Source organism: Poecilia formosa, unplaced genomic scaffold (genome assembly GCF_000485575.1).
Source record: "Poecilia formosa unplaced genomic scaffold, Poecilia_formosa-5.1.2 Scaffold240, whole genome shotgun sequence".
NCBI classification, from domain to species: Eukaryota; Metazoa; Chordata; class Actinopteri; order Cyprinodontiformes; family Poeciliidae; genus Poecilia; species Poecilia formosa.
This window is the reverse complement of record NW_006800179.1, coordinates 914800-939186: the sequence shown is the minus strand read 5'-3', so window position 1 is coordinate 939186 and position 24387 is coordinate 914800. Positions and strand designations below refer to the sequence as shown.

Genomic DNA, 24387 nt, shown 5'->3' with positions numbered 1-24387 from the left:
ATATATATAAACAACTATAAAACGATTACTTGCTGCAGGTATTGTAAATATTCTGTATTTCACAGGGTGAATCATTTCCAATGCCAAAAAGAAACATCTCAGAAACCATGCTACATGCAAATTCACTAAGAATATGAACATTTTGGTTGAAGAAAGTGGGTCTTTGCTGTTGTTTTTGTATGAATCATGAATTTGTCTCAGGAGACGTTAAAAACTGCAGTAACATTTAAAGTCTGTGGTGCATCTGCATGGTGTTTCCATGTCTTTGGTGGTCACAGTAAACATAGGAGCAATGATGTGACCGGCTGATTGGATCTGTTTACAAACTCAACAGATAACCGTGACAACGAGTTTCTGCACACCAGTGTTGTGCTGCTGAATCTGTCCTACTGTAGAATCAGATAAACTGAAGCAACAAACCATGGATAAAATTATGCCTCTTCTTTATTTAACGTTTCTAGGCAGAAAAACAGAAATCTAAAAGGATTATTTACACGCAGCAGAATATCTAGGAACAGTTTTATTTCTTTAAAGTTAAATGATTGATTTGTAACACAGTGAAAGTTAGGGGGGAAGAATAAGAAGAAAAAATGTAAATTTAATCAGTTTTTTTTATTTAGTAAGATAACTTTGTTTTGTTTGCAGTTGAGAAGCTGCAAGATGTAAAAACTCAACAAAAACATATTTTAAAAGTTCATAACAAAGACAATTAACAGCGGGTCTGTTATCAATCACTTAGGTACTCCTACATTAACTTTGCTGATTTACAGCTATTATGGTTCGGGGGTTTTGCCTTCCAGGTTTTGTCTTTCATATTAGAGGTTAGTTTCTGCCTGAAGTAGAGGACTACAAGTATTTTGGAGCTTTGAACAGTTACAGACTGGAACAAAGAAGGGGTGCTGGAAAAATGGGTTTTTGCCAAACCAAAGTTAAAGATCCAAGATCTTTACATATTTCATTCTGCTCATGCTGCCTGGCGGGGGAGTCGTTCCAGTTCAGATACGAAGACAATGCACTGCAGCTGGAGGGACCTACGGAGATACTCATCAGTGTCCTCACTGGAGAAACAACTACTCAAAGAACAGAAGCAATGAAAAAATAGGATTCACAAAAACAATGCTGTCAACCATGTATGGAAGGCTGAAAGAGTCAAAAAGCTAAAATAGATAAATTTAGTTACAACCAAAACACAAAAACCCATGAACCATTTCCCAACCAAAGGGACACCAACTGACTTTCGACTGCTGTCCAGTACTTTCATTATGTTAAATATTTGTACTGCAAAGGCTGAACTCTCACATGATTCAATTAAATTGTTTATTAGCATCTAAAAACTTTGCATTATATTTTTTTCTCATTGATTGTGGTTATTGTCCCTGTTTTGTCAGTTGACTTGTAGAACATATGTCACATTTAGACCCTTTTCAATTACCTGAGGTGTCCTAATAATATAATATCTACCTACAGGAGCTTCCTTACAGTGGAAGAAAATAAAATACTTATTATTCTGAAAGTGATTTCCTTTGTTGTCTTTACATCTTCTGGATTTCCAGCTGCTAGATTTTAGTTTTTCTTTAAAGGTGACCTATTATGCTTCCTTGAACAGGTTAGGATAGATCTTACAAAACATGTCCATTACTTCATTTTTGCATAAAATCATTCTTTGATAATGAGATTTCAGACTGCTCATTTCTCCTTTCAGAATTAGATATTTTAGGGCATTTTGTCACATTAAATCCAAATAAGCTGCTGGCCACGCCCCCCAACTCAACCTTTACACACGCACATAAAGATGGCTGCAAACAGATGTGCATTTATACAACCGTACATCTTTGGAAAGCATAAGTGGAGCCTCCTGCACAAGCAACAAGAATGCACTAAGTGGTAGCACAGTTTTGTCACATTTCAACCATTGTTCAGGCATAAAGAGGTAAAACCAGCTGACCAAACGTCCTGGAGCTCAGCTTGGGTTGCTAGGAAATGGGACTGGACTCAAGTGGGGTTGCTAGGTAGTGCAGCATCTGTCGATTGTGACTTAACAATCAGGAAGTTTTTGAAATGGCTCATCTTCCAGACACCAAAGGATATAAACTTTTCTTTTAAATGGCTCTGTTTTGTGTGCGTGTGTGTGTGTGTGTGTGTGTGTGTGTGTGTGTGTGTGTGTGTGTGTGTGTGTGTGTTTCCAAACGTTTGTGCTGTTATTAGCAGCAGTTGAAACCCAAATGGAAGAATAAAAACATTCAAAAAGTGAAATTTGCTCAGTAGGTCCCCTTTAGACTCTCAGCTGTAATTATTGCCGGATAATATTAAGTTTTTGCCTTAATTTTTTTTCCAATTTCCAACTTTATTCTTTCAGTTTTGATTTAACTCAGTATACCTTTGCAGGATTTTGAATTTTAATGAATTAATTCTTCAATAATCTGTGTTTCATTTGTTTTAGCAACAAAGCACCTGAAACCCACAAGACACAATCTGACAAAATGTTAAGCTGTTAATCTTTGTTCAGTTCACAAAAATCCACAGTTCTGCTGCCACTTTTGTAAATCTTTGAACAATTGTTGAAGAGATACTATAAATTCATATAATTTCTTATTTAAATATATAAACATGTGTAGTTGATGGCAGTAATCTGAAGATTTAGTTTGGTTATTAGTGTACAGTTTAAAATACAGCACTGAAATTAGTCTCCTTCACTCACTGACTCACTTACGTTTCCCCTTCAGTCTGTGATAGATCTCCTGCCGGCCTGTTACTGTGAGCCACATCCTGCTTGTGTGATTGACTTTAAACATTGAGAGCAGGAGGTTGGGTGGGAATAAAAGGTTGAGATCAATACAAATATACATTTTAATGATCATCTTCCTCCATCTCAGCCATCACAGCAGCTCTGCACAGGTTAAGACATTAAGCATTATAGCCTGATGGAGAAATGGATTATAAATTATAATCTATCCTGGATTTTCAGATTTAATGGTATTTGAGATACATTTACAATGTAGGCATTTAAAAATGAGCCATAATAAGAATGCAGCAGGTTTCTAGCTTCAGGTGTCGTTAAAGATGATCCTCATCTGGAACCGAAATGCAATGGACTATAAAACACGGAGCCAAATATTAATATGGTTTACCTGGAGCAAAACAGGCTGCAAAAGCACCTTCTCCAACCAATTAGTCCTTCTGACCGACGTTTAATTTGATTTAAGCAGCAACAAAAACCATTAACTCTGTATTTATAGGGGCAATATTATGTAAAATTGACTTTTTGAGCTTTACGTCATGTTCTAACTTGGAGTGTTGCTCTGATTCTTTCATGCATGTTTAAAAAAAAATCCTCTAATCTCCATGGCAACCATTCAGCTGTTCAAAACGCCTGGATGAACTTATCCCCGCCTTCGAGGCTCAGCTCCTTCAGACTAGCCAGCAGCAATTAGCAAACGCCTGGTGGAACTGCGCATGTGCTGAGCTCAGTAAAAACGTTATTAAAGGAGGAGCCATGTTGGGATGACTTCCTGGAGGCGGAGCTTCAGAAGGATCAGGAGCTTTTAAAGAGACAGAGGCCCAATTTTAAGGAATTAAATTAAGAAGTTAAATTGATTTTAATTCATATTCGATATGAATAAATTATATATATATATTTTATACTGAAGAGACAGAAGCACCAGACTGAAGACTTTTGACGTCCAGTTTTTGGTAAAGAGAGAAAAAAATCCTGCTAAATTATGAAAATCAAAATTATTGAGCTGGTTTGAATTTATCATGCCATTAATTGGTTTATTGCTTATTGCGACAGGCCTAGTCATGTCTTCACGTCTTACTGTTGCCAACTCAGCAACTTTCTTGCGATATTTAGCAACATTTCAGACAAAGAAATGCTGGAATCAGACGGTCAGGATTTTTAAAGTGTAATCTGCTATCGTCCAGAAACCTGCAATCGGTGCAGCCCTACTTAAATAGAAGAAGCACCAAAGCTCATTGATTCTTTCCACTGAGTTAAATCTGTTTTTAACTTTCAGGCTTTCTATCAGCAGCACTGTTAGTTCCTGTCCTGGCTTCATTTGTGCTTCGACACGGCTGTGGGACAGATCAGGACCGCTGCGTTCTGAAACAAGACGCCCAATCTGGTCGTCCCGGTCCAGAGGGTTACCGGGTGGTGTGTAGGCTGTGGGGGGGCGAGGCCTCTGCAGCACCCCGGGGTCCTTTTAGCATTCAGCCCAGCGCTCATTAGACATGCAAAGCTGCAGGGTTTGAGCTGCGGGGCTGAAAGAGTTGCCTTTGTCCTGTAATTGGAGATGGTTCTGTGGGAGCTACAAAGAGCGCTGGGCCTCCTCATCCTCTCCACTCCTCTCTGATTCATCCCGTCCTTCCTCCTCACACAGTTTGGTAACTTGTTGCATAAAGATTCAGCTTCCAGGAAGTGATCCAGTTAAAATTTCCAGCTTGAGAAACAGCAAAGCTAAAAAAAAAAAAGAGGATCTAACCCAGTTACCTGGAGTGGCTTTATCATTTGTTACAACATGAATTCACCCCAGAAAAGCAAAAACAACACATTTTCCTAGAAGATTCAAACTAAATTCAATCATTTCAAAGTGAACAAACCTTCATTAGGTTGTAAAATGAAGTTCATTTCAGAAACACTGAACTAACCAACTTGTGGAGCCACATGTAGTCTTAGTAGTCTCACTTTCCCGCATCACTTCGTTCCACTTCAGTCTTTTTGCTTCAGGACTGCTAGAAGGTCTTGACGCTGCGACTGAGCATTACGGCCATAGTAGGAAGAAAAACAAGGAGGAGCACATTTCTGTAGAAAAATTCTGAAACTTTGAGACCAATTTCAAACATTTGCTAAAAAACTTAGAAATTAACTAAGAAATTTAGTAGAAAAAAAACTAAGGAATTTCCATTTTTGATTTTGGTCTATGTAAGGTTTTGTTTTACCCTGGTTAAAGATCTGCTGTAAAACACCTTTTGATTATATACATTTCCAAAATCTTCAGAGAAAGTTTTACTGCAAGACCCTCAGTCCAACTGAAGATTACGTGTAATTTCAAAGATAAATTTAGTTTTTTATTCTGTGAAAGTTTCTGTGGCTTTAGGTGTCCTCCACTAAAAAAGCAGAGTCCTGTCATCATCTTTGGCTTTGCTCCTCTGACGTGGTTCTGTCCACGTAGCTGCGCTTCTATTTCTGTCAGCAGGAACAGCTGATCCGTGAACAGCCTCTGTGTGAAATCCCCTCTGATGGCGAGCGACGCCGTTGAGCACCAAACGTGTCGCGGAGCGAGCCGTCGGCCTCAGGGTCGTAATTAAAGCTGCAGGAACGCCCTGGGAGATAAAACAAGCGTCCACATCCTGTCACATTAAACCCGGGGGGTTGCAGAAGGCTCAACCTCCACAGTGACCTCAGAGAGACGCGTCACAGGCCTGCCGAAAACCCCCGACGAAGCCGGGAAGTTCAGAGTCCAATTACTACGTCTAATTGGCTTCATGTGTTTAGACGGATTTCAGTTTGATTTAAACTGGATTTGTTTGTCATAATTACTCTATTTACCATAACTATGCTACTTTAGATATCATCCATCCATGATGCTTCATCCCTGATTCCTCCAAGCTGAGATAATTGTATGAAACCTGCAGAAACCATGAACCAAATGTTGTTTGGCTTCAGTTGTGTCCTGTGTTGTCGTGTTTCTATGAGCTGTTGATAATCTCAAATCAGAGATTACAGTTTATTCTGCTCTCTAAAGTGGAAATATGCAAATCCCTTCCAACGTTTCTTTGAGGATTTTTGTTTTTAATCACTTTGAAGATTTTCTCATAGATCTGCAGCCAAACTGGGGATCCACTGGACCAGCAACAATCATCTGTTTGTTCAAAATAACAGGATGTTTCCCTTCAACAATCTGTTTGTAGAGTGTTGAAATTCAGGAGCAAATGGTTTATAACAGCTTAAATTAAGCTGAAACAGAAACAATGACACATTTAAGGCTCAGATAGTCGGATAAGGAATAAAAATCTGATATAAATATGAGATTTTGTTTATTTTATTTGTTTTCATACCAACAGTTAAACTGTAAGTTTGCAACCTTTAGAAAGTCATTTTGGCTAAATAAGCTTCATTGGAAGCTGCAAATGTTACATGAAAAGATGCAAATGTTACTTTTTTCACTGTATTTACTAAAATATATCTATAATTAAAGAAATGTCATTTTATTTTATTTTTTACATTTTCAGATAAAAATAAACTTTAAACTTTTGAATAAAGGGGGATACATACATTTTGTTCTGTAGGATGGTTTATATTTGTGGAAAATTATGCTAAAAAAGCAAATTTTCAAATTTAGGACAAAAACTAGATGTAAATAACCTTTAGTATCAATGTTTTACCAATCGAATAAAAAACAATTAAAACTTGCATGCATTATTACAGTTGTATTTAAAGTATTAGCTGGGCCATTGTGGAAACTCCAGGGATCCACTTGTGTCCCAGGAGCCGCAGGTTGCAAACAAAAACCCATAAAACTTTAGGACAGTTTGTACCAACAGAAGCTGAACTTGAGGTTCATCAGACATTTGGTCTCTGCTGCAGCTGATCTGAGGTCAGATCTAAACCCAAACAGTAAACAGGTTTAATCCTGGTTATCAGTTTTAATCCTGTTTCTGTCTGAGGCCAGACCTCACATCACCTCTATGACACTCACCAGGCAGGAGTGTCAGAGTTTCAACTTTGAACCTCCATCAGTTCAATGCTGTTTGCAGAGTTTTCCTCAACCAGTTTCTACCAGGCCACGTTCAGGCATTGATGCTAAAGCACTTTTTTTTTGTTGCTAAAATCTGATTTTTATTATTTTTATTTTAGTTTTACGCGACCGTACGTGCTACTACGAGCATTCTGTTTACGTCCCCGAAGAAACCCGCATGCGCAGAAGAAAGACGCTGACGTCACACCTTCACGCTCTGTTTACGTAAGTAATAATGGCCGCCGCTGTTTACGGATTAATTTTGAAGTTTATTCAGCAATGGGAGCCGACAGTATTGTCAGAAAATCACAACAGGACGACGAAGCTAATAAAAGAAGCAAAAATAATAGCAAGGAGCTTTTTGTGGAGCATTTTGTAGAGAAGTCTGTTTGGATGTGGAGTCTGGACCGGGAATGATGGCCAGATTTACTGACATTCGGTCCAGGCTGTAGAACTGCCCCTTTGTTTGGTCCAATTCTTCCTGGAAGAAGCCCAAATATCGAACAGCATCATGTGAAAGATGAACTTTAGCTTCTTTTGACCAGAAAAGGTTGAAGAGGCCAAAGGGCCTCAGCTGCTCCCGCAGCGAAGTGACCCCAGGAGGTCGGGGGAAGGCCAACAAATGAGAGGAGATAATCAATTAAACCAATAAGAGCTAAATAATAAATCACAGAGTTTGGATTTACTTAATTTATCAGAAATAAGATTATAAAAGAGGCTTAAACTTGATGTGCAAACGTTTTAGTTAGTTATGGAAATATTCAGGGAAAAATTTAGAATATTCACTGTAAAAAAACAACAACAACCAACTAAACAACTAAACACTGGTAGCTGTTTTCCAGAATGCCACCGTAAAACGATAAGTGAAAATGATTTTGATTTTATGATTAAAATCCACAAACTAAAATAAAAATGTGTTTTTTTATATTTTACAATGTAAAAGTGAATGTTTTACATTGTAAAACATTATTTCACTAAGTTTTACTGTAAAAGAAAATGTTTTCACTTCTTCAAAATCTGTTTTTCCCAAAACAAACAAAACAACCTATAAAATTAATGTACAAATGTAAAATGTACAAATTACTGCAACTTCACAGTAAATGAACACTTTTGAATTGTTTTATAGTTTACTGATTTGTCCTGTCACAATTTTACAGTTTATCACCGTTAAATATATGGATTTTTGTTGCTGTTGTTCTTTTGGGTTTTCCTACACATCATATCTTTATAATGTTTCAGCAGACAGGAAAAGATTCCATTTTTGACCTCTTAAATCCAGACTTTCATGGATTTCTTATGATTGTTATTTAGAAAATGTTTTTTTTTTGTTTTTTTTAAACACAGATATTGATGGTTTTGAATGATTCTGAACTGATCCGGTTCATCTGAGACCCAGAATGGATCCAATCCCACAACGGGACCCAGAACTGAAGAGAGAAACAGTTAACAGAACCGGAGCGTCAATTCTCTGGATGACTGGAGCCAAACAAACCCTGAAAGTCTGCAACAAAAGGCCGCAATCCTCCTCCACCATCCCGGTCATTCACTGGTTCCCAGTTAGACGGGGCGGCGGGACGGGGGCGGAGTCACGTGGTCCGGAGGCTTGTTTACCGCAACAAGGGGCGACCGAGAGAGAGAGGCAGCTTTTCCCACCGACTCATTCAGAACCACTTTCACACGCCGTGCTGCCGACAACCGTCGCCATGGAGACGAAGGGATGACCAAGAGCAGCAGGAGAGAGAGTTCATTACATTTATACCCATGTGACCTGAAACAGGAGGATGAGTAAAAAAAAGTTCATAAATCATTCATTTAAACTCAATAAACATTCATTTCAATTGCAGATACAGCAGAACAAATTAATGTAATTATTTTTAACAATTTCTTTTGTTTAAGTGACTTAAAACTGAAAATAGTAAAGAAAATTGTTCGTTTTTGTTACATTTATCTTCATGTTTTTGGTAAAAATATAAATAAGCAAATAAATAAACAACCATCAGAGGTGATTGTAGAGTTCCCAAAAATTGTAAGAGAAGCATTACTTCAACATAGTTTTACTCAAGTAAAAATAAAAAGTAGCCATCAAAGAAACACTCAAGTAAGAGTGAGAAAGTATTTGGTAAAATTTCTACTACGTATAGTAACTTATCAAAACTTAAATTATTTAATATTTAAATAATCACATGGACCAAAGCATAAAGCTTGTGGAGATATTGGTGTTTTACATACAAAAATGTATTAACTCAAATAAATATTAAAAAATGCTGAAAGTTTCGTGCTTGAGTAAAAGTAGGCAGATGTTTCTTAAAGCTAATGCAGAAACATTGATAATAAATGGGAATCTAAAAAAGTCTTGCTCTAAAAAGTTTTCATCTCCATCCTATGGTTCCATTGAGTTTGGGGGCCAAATAAAATCCTCCAGAGGGCAGAAAATGGCCCCCGGGCCACACTTTAGCCACCCTTCAGGTAAGGTGAGTTTTCTCAAGAAAAAGTTCCCTTTCAAAAAACCAACAACTTTCTCCACATACCTGTTAAAATAATCACAGTATTAGTGAATAAGTTGAAAATCCATTTTATACACTGGAATGTATATTTCTTAATATCTAAGTTTATATTTCTGATTTATCATATTTTGGACTTACATTTAGATTTTTTGTGTATTGATGGATAATAATTAAATGTCAACATTTTAACTTGACTGTAGTTAAAAGTATAGTTAACCACAGTAAAAAATATGTTAATTGGACAATATATTACAATTGCAGCTTCCACCATGAAGTCTTTAGATCGGCTCTCATACATTTTATTATAAATTCATGACTGACAGATTTTCTATTGAAAACCATTCAGATTTAATGCACTAACAATGTTTAAAAAGATGACATGCTAAACAATTTCTCTATTTTTGTCAGCCGATCTAAAGATAAGATATAGTTCTAACAAACTTGTCAAAACTATTTTTATTCGCTCTAAATTCAGCAGTCAGGGAATAATATTTTTAAATACTCGGTTTTGCTAATGGAGTTCGGCGCAGTGTGAGCCAGTTAGGCCGTATTGCGACTGTAGCTGTCGTGACTGTAAACATTTAACAGCATGCCGTATTGAGGGCTAGTTCGGTGAGATTACACGTGAATGTGTCAGGACGTGAATATCTAGCTATTGTGGATTCGTGTGGTGAAAAGTTTCCGAATCGAGGCCGGCGGGATGCTGTACCTGATCGGCTTGGGACTCGGAGACGCCACCGACATCACGGTGAAGGGTCTGCGGGCGGTGAAGAGCTGCTCCCGGGTCTACCTGGAGGCCTACACCTCCATCCTGACTGTGGGGAAAGAGGCGCTGGTGAGTCCGGACTGAAACCGACCAGAACCCAGAAGGACGGGAATACAGTGAAAATAATACAGATCCGTGCAAACCTATTCATGTTGCAACCAGAAAGATGGGAAAGATTTTTGAGTAGGTTTAGTGTCGTGAAATATAAAGTAAATAATGAATGCTTTTCTAATATTTTTGTTTTATATAAATATCTTAAAAGTGTGGCGGACATTTATATTTAACAGTTACAGCTACAAGTGTCTCCCCTTTCAAATTTTAGATAAACTGCGATTTTAGCTCCTTTCTCTTGGAGGGAGAGAGTCTGTGGTGAACAAAACTGTTGATATCCTTGCTCAAATGATCAATTGAATTTAGATCCTGACTTTGACTAAGCCTTTCTAACAACATATCTCTGGCTGTGTGCTTTGGGTAGGTTTTCTGCTGGAAGGTAAACCTTTACTGAGTCCTTTGCAGTTTGTTATGACACACATATGACTAAGCCTTTCACATTGATTATTAATATTTATTAAGGGGATTTTTGTTTATAGAAACCCTTTCATTTATGTTTCAGTTGTTTGTGTTTTTTATTTCTGTTTTATTGTTTTGTAGTTTTTTTAGCAGCTAGCATTGTTAGAGTTACTTAAGCAGAAAGCCAGCTGTGTTAATAATTTTAGCACGTTTCTTGTTTTGTTGGTCCTTACTTTAGCATTTAGCTACATCAGTACTGAGTTTAGTATTTTTTTACCTCCTAGGTGATAGGTTAGCAGCTAATAGATTTAGCAATTTGTTTTGTTGATACTTACTTTAGGATTTAGCTACTTCAGAATTGAGGTTAGTATTGTTTTGGTAATAAATTAGCAGCCAACAGCTTTAGCAATTAGTTATTTTAGAAGTTTCTTTGGCAGCTAGCATTGTTAACAGTTACTTCAGTAAAAAGCTAGTTGTGTTTGTAATTTGGGTTGCTTTCTTTGATAGTACTTGTCTTAGCATTTAGCTACTTCAGAATTGCGTTTGTAGTGTTTTAGCTTCTTTATGATATGTTAGCAGCTAACATTTGGCTTTAATATTGTTTCTTTAACAGTTAGCATTATTGGCAGTAAGAGCAGAAGATTTGTTTTGTGTTTTAGCCTTGTATTACCAATGTTTTTGCTGCTTTAGCTGGGTTCTAAACACAATGGTAGCTTTAGCAGATTGCATTATTAGCAGTTACTTTAGTACCACTAATTAACTTAGTAGCAAGACTAGAAGATCTGCTTTATATGCAAATACGTTTAGCCTCACATTACCACATTTTTGCTGCTTTAGCTGGGTCTGAATACCTTAGCAGCTTTTTGTCAGCAGCATTAACAACAATATCTTCTTTACAACTTGTGGCTGACTTAATTGCTTTTACTGTGTCTTAGATTAGTGTTGTTTTAGTAATTTATCAGTATTTGTTTTACTTAAACACATTCTCCATGTGTTCAGGAGCATCAGATGACCAGACACCAGTAAACGCCCCATCTGTGTGTTTCCCCCCAGGAGGAGTATTATGGGAAGCAGCTGATCCTGGCGGACCGGGATCTGGTCGAGCAGGGAGCCGACGAGATCCTGAAGGACGCAGATGTGACCGACGTGGCCTTCCTGGTGGTGGGCGACCCGTTCGGGTGAGCGGCGTCACCGACCCGAGGTCTGCTGCGTCAGCACGCCGAGCCGCGGCAGAACCGCAGGGTTGATGTCACAGCTGCTCCGGCCCGTCGTTTCTGAGCTTTTCTCCCAAAAACCACCAGATTCCTCAGAGTTAATAACAGAGCAGAGCAGTTTGGCTCAGAAACCCCGTTTGGTTTGAGAAATTACATGAAAAGTTTCTGATGTTTCTTTTGAAGGGATTCCTCCGGTGTGTGACCTCAGCATCTGAGCATCACTCTGTAATTCTGCTCCTCTGGGCTTTTCAGGAGAAAAACTAAACATTTTATGCTTCTGACCTTTCAGAACTTGTCCCTTTTTGTGAGCTGAGCTGAATTTCTAAATCTTGTTTTCTCCTGCAGAGCCACGACTCACAGCGACCTCGTCCTCAGAGCGGTGAATGCTGGGATACCGTACAGGGTCATCCATAATGCCTCCATCATGAACGCAGTGGGCTGCTGCGGCCTGCAGGTGACTTTACTCCTCCCACCAACCAGCCTGCAAGTCAATACTCTGGGAAAAAACCCACGATCAGACAGAAATGAGGGTTTGTTTCAGGATAAGTTCCAACAAATACGACTTTTTCAATCCTTTCACAGGTGGCGGTTCAAGGTGCTTTACTTGAAATTACACAATTTATGTTTTGTAATTTTAATCTACATATAGTGTAATTAAAAAAGAGGGATTTTTTGCTAAAAAAAAAACCCTCAAATTTTGGGCTTAATTTCAGGAGTTTTCTACAAAAAGTCAAACATTTGTTAAAAAAAAAATACGGAAATTTCTGAGTCGAAAATTCGCTTGAAAAAAACTTAAACATTTGAGCATAATCTCAAATTTTCTACAAAAACAAAAACATTTGTTATAAAAAAACGAATTTGGGCTTAATTTCAGACATTTTCTAGAAAAAAAGTTTCAAAAGTTAAAATTTTTGACTTGAACTTCAGAAATTTCTAGAAATGAGTTTTATTCCAGCTAAATTTTTCTAGCTTAATGTTTTTTTTTAAGTCAGCATATTATGAAAGATTTAGGCCTGCATGTGGAAAGATGGTCAGCTTTCAAAAACAGGAGAAAACACAGCTTATCAATTAATAATTAGTCGATCGATGAGACCAATCAACTTCAGATTAAGTCACTAATCAATAACTTGCATCACCAGCGTTGCTGCTGTTGGCTGGTTTTTCTTTTTATCGGCTTCCTTCTCCTCGTTAGGATTTTGTTGCGATGCTGTCGGCTCCTTTGCTGAATAAACTTTAAATTGATCCATAAACGGCGGCGGCCATCGTTACTTCCTCAAACAGAGCTGCTGTGTGACATCATCGTTCTTCGGGTCGCTGTGGGGTCGTAAGCCGTTCTAACAGAAGCCTCACTGATTAGTAACAAGAACATGAAAACAATCAGATTTCAGGAACGTTTGCGTTTGGCACCAGGAGCTGCTGGCTGGACGTTTCCTCCTCCGGGGCCAAAACATCCCATCTGCTCCTGATGAAACTCATTAAACTGTGTTAGCGTTTCGCCACTGAAAGCATCAAATTAATGTGACCTCATCAATAACTGAGCTGTCAAAGAGACCAATCAGAGAGCAGGACCCAGCTGTCACAGCACACACACCAACACACACTCTCCCAGATTTAACGCTGACACAGCGTCTCCGCTGGGATAGTTAATATGCTAATGAGGGACAGGATATGCTAATGAGGCACTTCAGTCAGCCCCTGCTGTCGGAGGGGGGAAACCCCTCCAGGTTCTGGACAATTATAAAACTAACAACATATTTAAATGATAGATATAATCTCCTTCATTTTTGTGTTTATTCATCTATTTATTGGCCTTTCAAACTGATGTGAAATTGATTTTTCTTCCACGGTTCAAGTCAAACCACGGCGCTCCGCTCCAGGAACCAAAACACAACACTCAGTTTCAATCATTGAAATGTTTGTTTTTACACAATTGTTGAGAATTCATTACCCAATCGATGTACACATAATCAAATAGTTTAAAATCTGAATCTAAAAATGAACCAAAGTATGAAAAAATTAAAACTAGTAAAAACTAAATGCTACTTAACTGATAAAAACCAGCAAACACTAAAAACCGATGAAAACTAAATGAACCAGACAAACAATAAATTAAATAAAAATAAATGACATAAAACTATGCTATAATGATAGGTAGTAAGAGAACGATAGCAGCTGACCTCTGACCTTTCTGGGTTTTTCCAGCTGTATAACTTCGGGGAGACGGTGTCGGTGGTGTTCTGGACGGAAACGTGGAAACCCGAAAGTTTCTACGACAAAATCTGTAAAAACAGAGCAGCTGGACTGCACACACTCTGCCTGCTGGGTGAGAGACACACACACCCACACACACACACGCACGCACGCACACGCAGACACAAATTAGATTAAATAAAATTAGATTAGAAAGCTAAAAGTTAATGAACCATACCAAAAATAATCCCCTATTTGAGCGGAGAGCGACTCCTAACCCCCCAGGTGTCGCCATCCGTCACTTGGGGCCCCTGAGGCCCCTAAACCAACAGTCTGCATGGAGGTGAAGGGCCTGCTGGTGTCTCTCTGCTGTTAATATTCATTAGAGGAAATAAAAGAATAAGCCAATAAAGAGTGAAGACGCTCATCCATCATCTCCACAGAAAGCCGGTTGTTTTATTGCAGGGGGTTAATGGACGTCTAATCCATTATATGGTTACATCAGGAGATACATACTGTGCAAAAGTCTTCAACCAATTTTTATTTCTGTGCATTTTCCTTCCTGGCAGGGAGAGTTGCTTCTAATAAAGAGATTTGAGAGTTCTCCAAATTTAGCTAATTTAAGGTGATTTAAATAACTAAAATAGAGCAGACCTGGTAGAAAATAGTTACTGGAGTAACTTTTTGGAAAAATGTACTTTTAGGGTATTTCTACTATGTTGTACTATTGAGGAACATTTCTGGACTCTCTACCCATGTGAGCAACTTCACTGAATTAAGAACAAACATGTTTTACGCAGAAATTCACCAGACACACACCTGCAGTTTTTGTTAAAGTTTCATAAATTTGAACATTTATTTGGATAAAATTTTCTTTTGCCTGATTTTGCTACTTTGTCGTTACGTTATTCATATGAATAAAAAACACTAAAATTCCCATTTTATACTTTTATATTTTGATCAGTCTGATGATGTAATTTTTAAATATTAAACGATTGATACTTTGATCAGTTACTCAGAACTTGAGCAACTGAAATATGTTAAAGTAATGTCACTGTTAGTTTAGTACAATCTTTGGCTGCTCTACCCACCTCTGGATTAACATAAAATAAAGTTACTTTAGCTAACTTAGCTCACATTAGCCTAGCTTATATGCAATATGATTACGTTAGCTAACCTAAGATAAGGTTTGCTAAGGTCAGTTTGTGCATGCTAAAAGTTTGTCCAGCTAAATGGATAAACTAAGCTAACCTGGATTTATGCTAAGCTAAAGTTAGCCAAAACAAGTTTATTTATTCATGAGACTGTCATAGAAAAACAGAGTGTCTTCGGTCAGAGGCTTGCTGTAATACAAACAGCTGCAGGACATTTTTCCAGTCCACTGTGATCACTGTCTACAATGACTCTTTAATTAAAGGAGCTACAACAACATCTCTGGATCAAGATAGTATTTTTGTATTGAATTTGAATGATGAAATTGATGATGCTAATGATGCTAATAAGCTAACTAAGTTAATGTTATCAATGTTTAGGTAAGTTTAGGTAAGTTAAATTAACATAACCTCTAATTTGACTAACCTGTTTTAGTGTAATAAGCTACCAGTTTGTATAACGTTAGCTAAGGTAAGAGTAGGTAAACTAATTGAATATATGCTAAGCTAAAGTTGGGTTAGATAAGCTAGCTTAAGATGAGGTTAGCTAAAGGCTAAAGTCTGGCATTATCCACACCGATTTTCAGAAACAATTTACTGTTTAGTAAACATAATTTCTATATTTTCTTCAACATGAATTTGTTCTAAAAAAAACCCTGTAATTATGGATGATTAATAATTATTTTAGACATTATTTTCCAAGTTCTTCGCATTATTTACCAAACATTTTATGACTGACGATGATCTGACTGGAAAAAAGTTTTGAGAAAAATGTTTTAAAATTAATCTGCAAGCAATTAGATAATTTATTAAATACCAACGTAACGACAGATGTTTTCAGCTGTTTTGACTCCAGCAGTAAAAACACAATGGAAGTTAAAGTTTCATCTAAATGTTTCTTGTTCTGTTTATCAGATATTAAAATGAAAGAGCAGAGCATCGAGAACATGATGAGGTAAGGACTGGACCGGACCAGAACCAGGACTGGACCGGACCAGAACCAGGACTGGACCGGACCGAACCAGGACTGGACCGGACCAAACCAAGACTGGACCGGACCGAACCAGGACCGGACCAGAACCAGGACCGGACCGGACCAGGACTGGACCTGTTCTCTGGTTTGAAAGCAACACTTTGATTATTGATTTCAGGGGCAAGAAGATCTACGAGCCGCCGCGCTTCATGACCGTCAGTCAGGCTGCAGATCAGCTGATTCAGATCATCGAGAGGAGGAGGAGCGAGGAAGAGGAGGAGCTGGGTGAGTCCAACATGATCTGATCAAAAACCGATCAATCATCTATTGATTGATCCTCCAGAGCAATGATTCAGCCATAATGTACTCATTTTGTGTTTAACAATTATTTTAATTATCGATTAATCGACTGTTCAGACGATTAATCGGATATAAAAGTTGGCATTGCACAGATTTATCACTTAAGCCTTTTTTAACAACATTAAAAACATAAAAGATGCAAATAAATAAAAAGAAAAACATGTTATTGCCTAAAATGTAGTAACAGCAAGTCTTCAGCGAACGCTTAATTTGTAGCAAAGATTTTTTCCCAGATTTTGAACCAAGTGAAGCTAAAACTGCAGATTTTATAAAGTTTATAACTTTTTTTTATTTACATGCAAAATGTTTATATTTGTGGCCTGATTACTGCTCTCAGTAAGTTGCTGTTTTAACAGATGTCTTTTTTGAGTCTGTATAGTTGGGTTAATGATTGATTACTAAACGTTACTTATTTGAATAATCGATTAATCACGATTAATCGTTTCAGCCCTGAAGAAAAACTGAACCTCAGTTTTATTTAGAGGTTTATTTTAACAATGAATACAGTTTCATTCTTAATCAAAATGTTGAGAAAAACCGTCTGTCACATGCCTGTTTCTGACGGATCTACTCTGATGTTTTCCTTACTTTCCCGTCCCGGTCCAGGAGTGACGGAGGACACGGTGTGCGTCGGCCTGGCCCGGCTCGGTGCCGACGACCAGGCGGTCCGGGCGGCGACGCTCCGCCAGCTGGCGTCATGCGACCTGGGCGGGCCGCTCCATTCGCTGGTGGTCACCGCCCGGCTCCACCCGCTGGAGGTGGACATGCTGCGCCTGAACGCAGCACCAGACGCGCTGCAGCACCTGCGCATGATCGACAGCTCCACCTACACATCCTGACGCCGGCCGACCCGCTGGGCCGGGAACTTTCACCTGGATGAGGTCGGACCAGAATCCGTCCTCACAGGAGCAACGAACTCGATCATCAGTGAAATGAAAGAAAATCCATTCAATCAAAACAGCTTCACTGCAAAAACACAAAATCTTACCAACTATTTTTGTCTAGTTTATTGTATAAATATCTTAGTAAACTTGAAATAAGACAAAACTACAAACTAATTTAAAACAAGTAAATAATTCCTAAATATTGATAAAAAGTTCTGGTTCCACTGGCAGATTTTACTCATGTAAAATGTTTTGCTATTATTTAAATAATCAGTAAAACTTTTTCCATCAATATTAAGGAAGTACTTACTTTTCTTACATTTATTTTAAGTTAATTTTGTCTTTTTTCAGTTAAGATGTTTGCACTAGGGCTGCAACCAACTTATTTTAGTAAACGATTAATCGCGATTAATCGTTTCAGCCCCAGGTTGCACTAGAACCTGGACAAAAGTACTTGGTAAGATTTAGTTTTTGCAATGTTGGTAAACAAACTTTGATGCACCTGTGGTCATTTTGTAAACGTCAATAAAGATTAAAATCAATAACTGAGCAGAGAAATTGATTTATTACAGTTTAAAAAAATCCCACTAACAGGTCACATGATTTGGTCACATGGTTTGGCACAGTAAAAAAAACGGAAAAAACCCGGTGACACGACACGGAGCCAATCAGCAGACACCAGCTGTGATGCCACCAATAAGTGGGAGGGGCTCAGATTGTCTCTGATGAAGGCACTTACCCAGAATCCTTTGCTACAAACAAAGAGAAGGGCAGGAGGAGCAAGGCGGACAAGTCGCCCACCAAACCCAGTTAATTATTTATAAAACCAGCAACGTGGGTGGGGCGTTTGAGTTCATCAGTTCTTTGTGTCCCCCCGCCCCTCCCTTCTGCAGAGGGGTCAAAGGTCACCCTGCAGCAGATGACTGATTGGTCCCAGGATGGGAGGAGGCGGAGCTTCTACATGGCGGCCGTGTCGATCTGAACGTACAGCTGTCTGACGCCGACCTGCAGAGGAAACCAACGTTAGGAACTGGTTCCACGTTCAGTCTGAACGGAATCGTTCATGTTCAAAGTTCTTTTAATGCCAGCTTAATACAGGCTAGTTGCTCATTTTAGAAATCAAATCTTGAAGGTTACATTTTGAAAAGTAAAGCAGCTGGCTTACAGACGGCGAGCGGGGTTCTGCCTAGAGGCTAAAAGTAGCAAATACCCTACCTGCAACAGATGAAACCTCACTTTGCCACAGAGATTAGCTTAAGAGTAAACCAGAGATCTGGTCACAATGGCTCTGAACATGGGTACAAATAACAAAGAACCAGCTAATATTTTAAAATACAGAAATTATAACAAATGGAGGTTTGAACCGTTTTATGAATGAAAGACTTTTCAATCCCAGCAGGTTGATTATTATTCAAGCCAATGTAAAAACAAAACTGTCAAAATTTGTTTTTGAGCAACCATTGCTTTTTTTATCATTGTGTTTCAGCTACAGAAAAATGCTGAAGTCCTTTGCTCAGAGTCCAATGAGCTCAAAGCTCAGTTTTTCAGTTACAAATTTAATTTCAACGTGTATTTTTTAACAACCACTGGTTTTCATCCTGCTGTGTTTCAAAGTTCTCCTTACTGTAGTTTTTATCACCTGATCACAGTAAAATAATATTCTAGTATGGTATGCACTTGTGTGGTTAATTCAATCATTACATATGCTGTAATCTGAAGTAACTATCAAAATACATCCACAAAATTTACCAGTTTTAAATTTTTATATATTATTCTTGACACTAATAATTACTCATTTACGTTCCTTAGATGCTGAGTGTCGCTAAAAAGCTTCAAACCCAAAACTAGAAACAACTTTAGAAATGTTGGTCACATGCCTATTTTAATATATTATATGTAGAAGATATTAGTGAACTTAAATATGTTTTATCACATAATCTAGCTCAGGGTTGAGATTATTTACCGAGTTTATTTGCTAAATTCACAAACTTCTGCTTCTATGATTCACATGTAGTTCACACTCCAACCACTAGATGGTATCAAACTACTTCTAATATCTTTAGAGGCAGATGTGAAAACCAACATTTGGAGCATTCATACACCCCTTCATCTTCAATTAAACAGGTGTGCAGCTAATTAGCTTCCCTTGTCCAGAAGCTTTTATTCTTTCAGTTTGAGCTGCAGAGGAGGCAGCTAGCTAACCGAGCTAACAGAGAGGACGCACATAATGCAGCGTACTTAGAGTTTAGCATGAAGGGCTTAATAAACTACATGCAGAGGTTACTTTATTAATGTCTGTTAAAATGTGTAAATTTAAGTGAACTTGTTCAGATTAAACGGATCCGAGTGAACTGAACCGGTTTCTCCTGGTTCCTCCGGGCTGAACTCCAGCCTCTCCAGGTGCTGGACTCGTGTTCAGATACCTGAGTGAAGATGTTGTGCGTCTGGCTGAGGATCCAGCGGGTGTCTGCGTCCGGCGCCACCAGCAGCTTTAACGTCCCGATGTAAACGTCGGTGCACAGCGTCCAGAAGTGAGGCTCCTGTAGGTTGTAGACTCCCTGCAGCTGCTGCACCTGAACGCGTAAAACCAGGAATTAGACACGTCCGTAATCCGGATCTATAGCTGGAATAAGAACTGAACAGGTGGGTTTGAGTGGGCGGGGCTTATCGCCAGGTACGAACCCTCTGGTAGCATTCTGGCAGGGCGTTGTCGAGCGACGGCGGCGTTCTCTGCATCAGGATACCGATGGACTCCTTCAGCAGCGGCACAACACTGAGGGTCAGAGGTCAGGATGGGAATCGATAAGGATTTACCAATTCCATTATCAATATCACTTATCAATTCTCTGAGTTAGGAAATAAACTCAAATTAAAAAATGGCACCATGTTTGAAACATCCTCTCCAGTCATTTCCCGCGATGCTAAAAGAGCGAAATGTGCGGCAGCGGTCTTGGCAGAAGACGCTGCTTCTGCGACGCCATCGTGGATATTTTCTAAATCAAAATGCGGAGCTTATAAAATACGTCATCACGCAAATATGGTTTCACGTTATTGGAACCGATAAACAGAATCGTTAGGATCAACGATTTGAAGAATTGATGATTCCCGTTCTGACTAGTCAGAGGTCAGAGGTCAGATCACATCACAAAAAGGATCGAAACAGAACCTCCAGACTTTCAGCTGGAGTTCGGTCCAACTTTCTCCACATCTGCAGGCGTTTAGCACCGCGGTGACTCCGACTTTCCAGCTGCGGAAACCTGATCTCTGCGGTCGGGTGAAGGCCTCCGGGCTGACCACAGCTCCGCTGTGCCGAGTCCTGAAATATGCGGCTCCGTTCGCTTCCAGCCGTCAGACTGCATCACGGCGGCTCGATTTATCGCCGAAGCTTCGGAGAAACCCGACCGCTGGTCAGGAGACGGAGCATGGCTCCAGGACGGCCATTAACCGCGGGCTGAGCGTTCTTTACATTAGTGGAAACCAGCCTCCATAGCCGCCATCAGGGCTTGGATTGATTTTCATGCTTTCAGGTCTGAGGAATGAGTCTACAGAGCTGAAACTTGAGAGGAAACCCATCAGCATGTGTTTTCATCTGCAGAGATTAGACTGAAGATACAGGCTGTAAACTCTTCTGCTGCTGTTTTAAAACACATCCAACCTGCAGCAGAACAAACAAAGTTTGCTCCTTCATCTTTGCCGAAGTTCTGTAGAAGCTACAATGTTGAGGCGGTTCAATGTTTCCTGCAAACCCGTTTGGGCTTCTTCTTTTCGTCGCCTTCAGAGGCAGAGCTTTGGTTGTTTTTAGGGATCCTCCAGAACGTTTTTTAAAGTGAAACCCTTTATGTGGTTTAAGTCCTGCTCACATCATCTTAGTCTGAGATCAACTGGAGGCAGAGCTTCAATATCCTGGCTTTCTGAGCCGCCTTTGCTTTAAAAGTGACACATTATGATATTATGGAGCCATAAATTCTATTCTATTCTGTAAATCTGTGGCCTATACAAAACACGTCTACCCAGTTCTGCTTTGAGGATGAGCCGTTTAAGGCGTCTTGTCTCTTAAGTCTAAACGAGCTGCTGGCCACGCCCCCCCAACTCAACGTTTATACTTGCACATGAAAATAGTTGTGCAATTATTCAACTGTACATTGGTGAAAAGCAGAAGTGGAGCCTCCTGCACAACCAGGACGAATGCAGCAAGTGGTTTCTGGATGGTCAACAATAAAACGTGTTTTCCAGCAGCCATTGTACAGTGCATACAGCAGATGCTGTAGTACTGTATGAATGTGACTCAATCGGGAGGTTTTAAAAACGGCTCATTTTCCAGATACAAAAAAAACTTTAACTTATTGCCAAAAAATGTACTTTTTTAAATCACTTTGTTTTTAGAAGCAGTAAAATCCCAAACTTACATACAAACACAGTTTGTACCTATTTGCATAATAGGTCCTCTGTATTAGATCCAGTTATGTTTGAAATCAGTCAGCTGTTGAGTTTATGGGATGGATGATTTGCTTATAGCAGTACTTTTAAGAAGGGAGCCACCAGATGGCGCTAAAACGAATAAAATTATAATTTTTTATTATGAAGTCAACTCTGTTTTTCAATCAGTATTATAAAATAAAAGCAACAATAACTTATTGGACATGTTGTTCTTTCTGACTGGCTCATCAAACTAGCATGAAACATTTCTGTCAAAAAAATAAAGATGCAAAAACCCTTAAGAACTCGTGGTTAAAATCAGACGGTAAGGCAGCATTTATGCTAAATGAATGAAATAATTACTGAATAAAACTGAGGAAAAAGTTCATGTTTACATATTGTTAGTGTCATGTCTGGGTTTCATCAGAAGTAAGGCTGCTGGGAAACGTTTGGGAACCTTTCGGTTAAAACGCATTTAAAGTTTGGATGGAGTTAAAATTCAAACTGCTGAGGAAACCTGAGTTGTTTTGATGTTTGTGCTGCTCAGGTATTTTATAGATTTATTAATTATCTGTCTTCAGAGATTAATTTGATCAATATCTTGTCTTGGTTTGCGAAGCTCTGGTGGCCAATAAAGAGAATCTATCGATCATTTTACAACCAGCAGGTGATCAATAAACTGGATCTTTGGGGAGTTTAAGGTCAACAGTTTTTAACATTTGGTTTTAACAGGCAGAAGTTTCAGGTTGTTTATTGATCATTGGAGTCATTAGAGGTTAAAACTAGAAGATCCACAGATTATTTAACTGACCACAAAAATCAGCGTTTATATGAGATAGAAAAACGATTCCATTCATTTTTGAGTCATTGTTCAGGGATAAATGCAAAAGTTTACAATGAATTTTAGATTTACTCAGAGAGATCAGGTGAAAATATGGAAAAACTGAACAGAAGGAAGAACAACTGGACAGAATAATCGGGGGACGGATCAGCGAACCGGACTAATGATGGATGGACAGAAACACTGTTTTGTGAATCTTTTCTTCAGCTAAAAGCTTCTGAGTGAAACTTTATAAATGTGGATGTTTAACCCGTTTCCCAACCCTGGTCCTCCAGGCTCACTGTCCTACATGTTTTAGGTTTCCCTGATTTAATGTGCCTGATTCGACTGATTGCATTTCAACAATCAGTCATCGATTGAAATCAGCTGGGCTGAAGGAAGGAAATACCTAAAACATGCAGTGAGCCTTGAGGACCAGGGTTGGGAAACTCTGCTGTAGAAACTGGAGCTTCAGAAATCATGTTTTCATTCTCCAGCTTTCAGATGATCAACATCTGGAAGTCCACAGTCCAGAGTGAAGGAGCCCCGAGGGCCGGCCTGCGGTTCCTCAGGTTCCCTCTGAGGCTTCAGGAATTTCAGCTCAACGTTTAAAACAAACCGAAGCAGCAGCTTCCCCTCTGAACAGGAAGTGACCTCACTCCATTGTTCCCCTTCACCTGATCACAACCAGACTCTGGCAGCTCAGAGAGCTGATTGGTTCCCTGCTGAGGCTCCGCCCACCTGTCAGCTCAGCTGCAGGAAGAGGAGGGGCTTCCGGGAAGCTCACCTGACGCCGATGAGGAGGGCGATCAGCATGGAGCAGATGGGGTCGGCGATCATCAGGTCGTACTTCTGCATCAGGAGGGCGGAGATGATGACGCCGATGCTGCCCAGAGTGTCGGCGATGATGTGGAGGAGGACGCCTGCAAACAAACCATCATCCACTCAAACGCAGGTTTTACACTCAATTTAAATAACCATTATTATAACGAGGGCTGAAATAATCAGATTAATTGTGATTAATTGATAAAATGTCAACTACTTTAGTAATCGATTAATCATTACCTGGAGAATAGAGACTCTAAAAAAGACCACATTTTTGAAGGAACAACATATTTAAAGCAGTAATTAGACCAAAATCGTGCGATAAATATATAAATACATTTTGCATTCAACAAATATATCCCACCCAGATTTCCTCTAGAGGGAGTTTTAGCTCTATTCATCGATAAAAACAGGAAATCTGAGCAGCTTCTCAGTTTAAACCAACAAACCATCTTTGTTCTGCTTGTCAAGAAGATACTTTAAAATAAATCCAGGTCAAACATGAACTGCTGCAGTTCCAGCCAGCTGTGAAGGCAGCAACTACATCAATGTGGTGTGACAGCGCCCCCTGGTGGCAAAATCAAGCAATTTGAAATCAAATAGCCTCTTAGATACATGAAGGTTTTTTCTCAAACTTTGGTCTGCTTGCAAGCAGAGTGAAACCGCTTTATGTCCCAGGACACCGTCTCTGGTTCTGATCGCGGATTTCTCTACAGACTGAAAACCAAACGACGTTTCCAGATGAAACGACAAAGAAAATCCTCAAAAACGGAGGATTCTCTGGATGTTTCCTCCAGTCATTCCTACAGCAGGGGGTCGGCCAGTTAAACAAACCGGATTCCAAAACAGTTGGCACACCAAACAAATTGTGAATAAAAACTGAATGCAATGATGTGGAGATGGCAAATGTCAATATTTTATTCGTAATAGAAGATAGATGGCAGATCAAAAGTTTAATCTGAGTAAATGTAACATTTTAAGGGAAAAATATGTTGATTCAAAATTTCACAGTGTCTACAAATCCCAAAAAAGTTGGGACA

General features: G+C 39.1%; 2 protein-coding genes and 2 long non-coding RNA genes across 6 annotated transcripts in view; 3 read left to right on the top strand and 1 right to left on the bottom strand.

Moving 5' to 3' along the window:
- The first annotated feature begins 6431 nt into the window (after positions 1 to 6431).
- On the top strand, positions 6432 to 8577 carry LOC103150016 (uncharacterized). The gene is made up of 2 exons (XR_477528.2): positions 6432 to 6959; positions 8079 to 8577. It is a non-coding gene; the product is annotated as an uncharacterized LOC103150016 (long non-coding RNA).
- A 1233-nt stretch (positions 8578 to 9810) lies between these two features.
- Positions 9811 to 17404, top strand: dph5 (diphthamide biosynthesis 5). The gene is made up of 7 exons (XM_007569441.2): positions 9811 to 10073; positions 11568 to 11692; positions 12074 to 12182; positions 13931 to 14051; positions 15985 to 16024; positions 16221 to 16327; positions 17009 to 17404. Exons 1-7 carry the CDS (start codon positions 9939 to 9941, stop codon positions 17239 to 17241), a joined length of 870 nt encoding a protein of 289 aa, XP_007569503.1. The 5' UTR covers positions 9811 to 9938; the 3' UTR covers positions 17242 to 17404.
- A 424-nt stretch (positions 17405 to 17828) lies between these two features.
- Positions 17829 to 24387, bottom strand: part of slc30a7 (solute carrier family 30 member 7) — a 10711-nt gene continuing 4152 nt past the window's right edge. For both annotated transcript variants that reach the window (XM_007569439.2, XM_016680397.1), the window contains 4 exons: positions 23310 to 23445; positions 19969 to 20059; positions 19710 to 19859; positions 17829 to 18291 (listed from right to left, as the gene is read on the bottom strand). In XM_007569439.2, the coding sequence (XP_007569501.1) occupies positions 18244 to 18291; positions 19710 to 19859; positions 19969 to 20059; positions 23310 to 23445 (425 nt within the window). In that variant the 3' untranslated portion in view covers positions 17829 to 18243. The remainder of the gene's footprint in view (positions 18292 to 19709; positions 19860 to 19968; positions 20060 to 23309; positions 23446 to 24387) is intronic.
- LOC107838327 (uncharacterized) overlaps positions 23390 to 24387 on the top strand; it is a 9092-nt gene continuing 8094 nt past the window's right edge. For both annotated transcript variants that reach the window (XR_001664388.1, XR_001664389.1), the window contains exon 1: positions 23390 to 23477. This is a non-coding gene — a long non-coding RNA (uncharacterized LOC107838327). The remainder of the gene's footprint in view (positions 23478 to 24387) is intronic.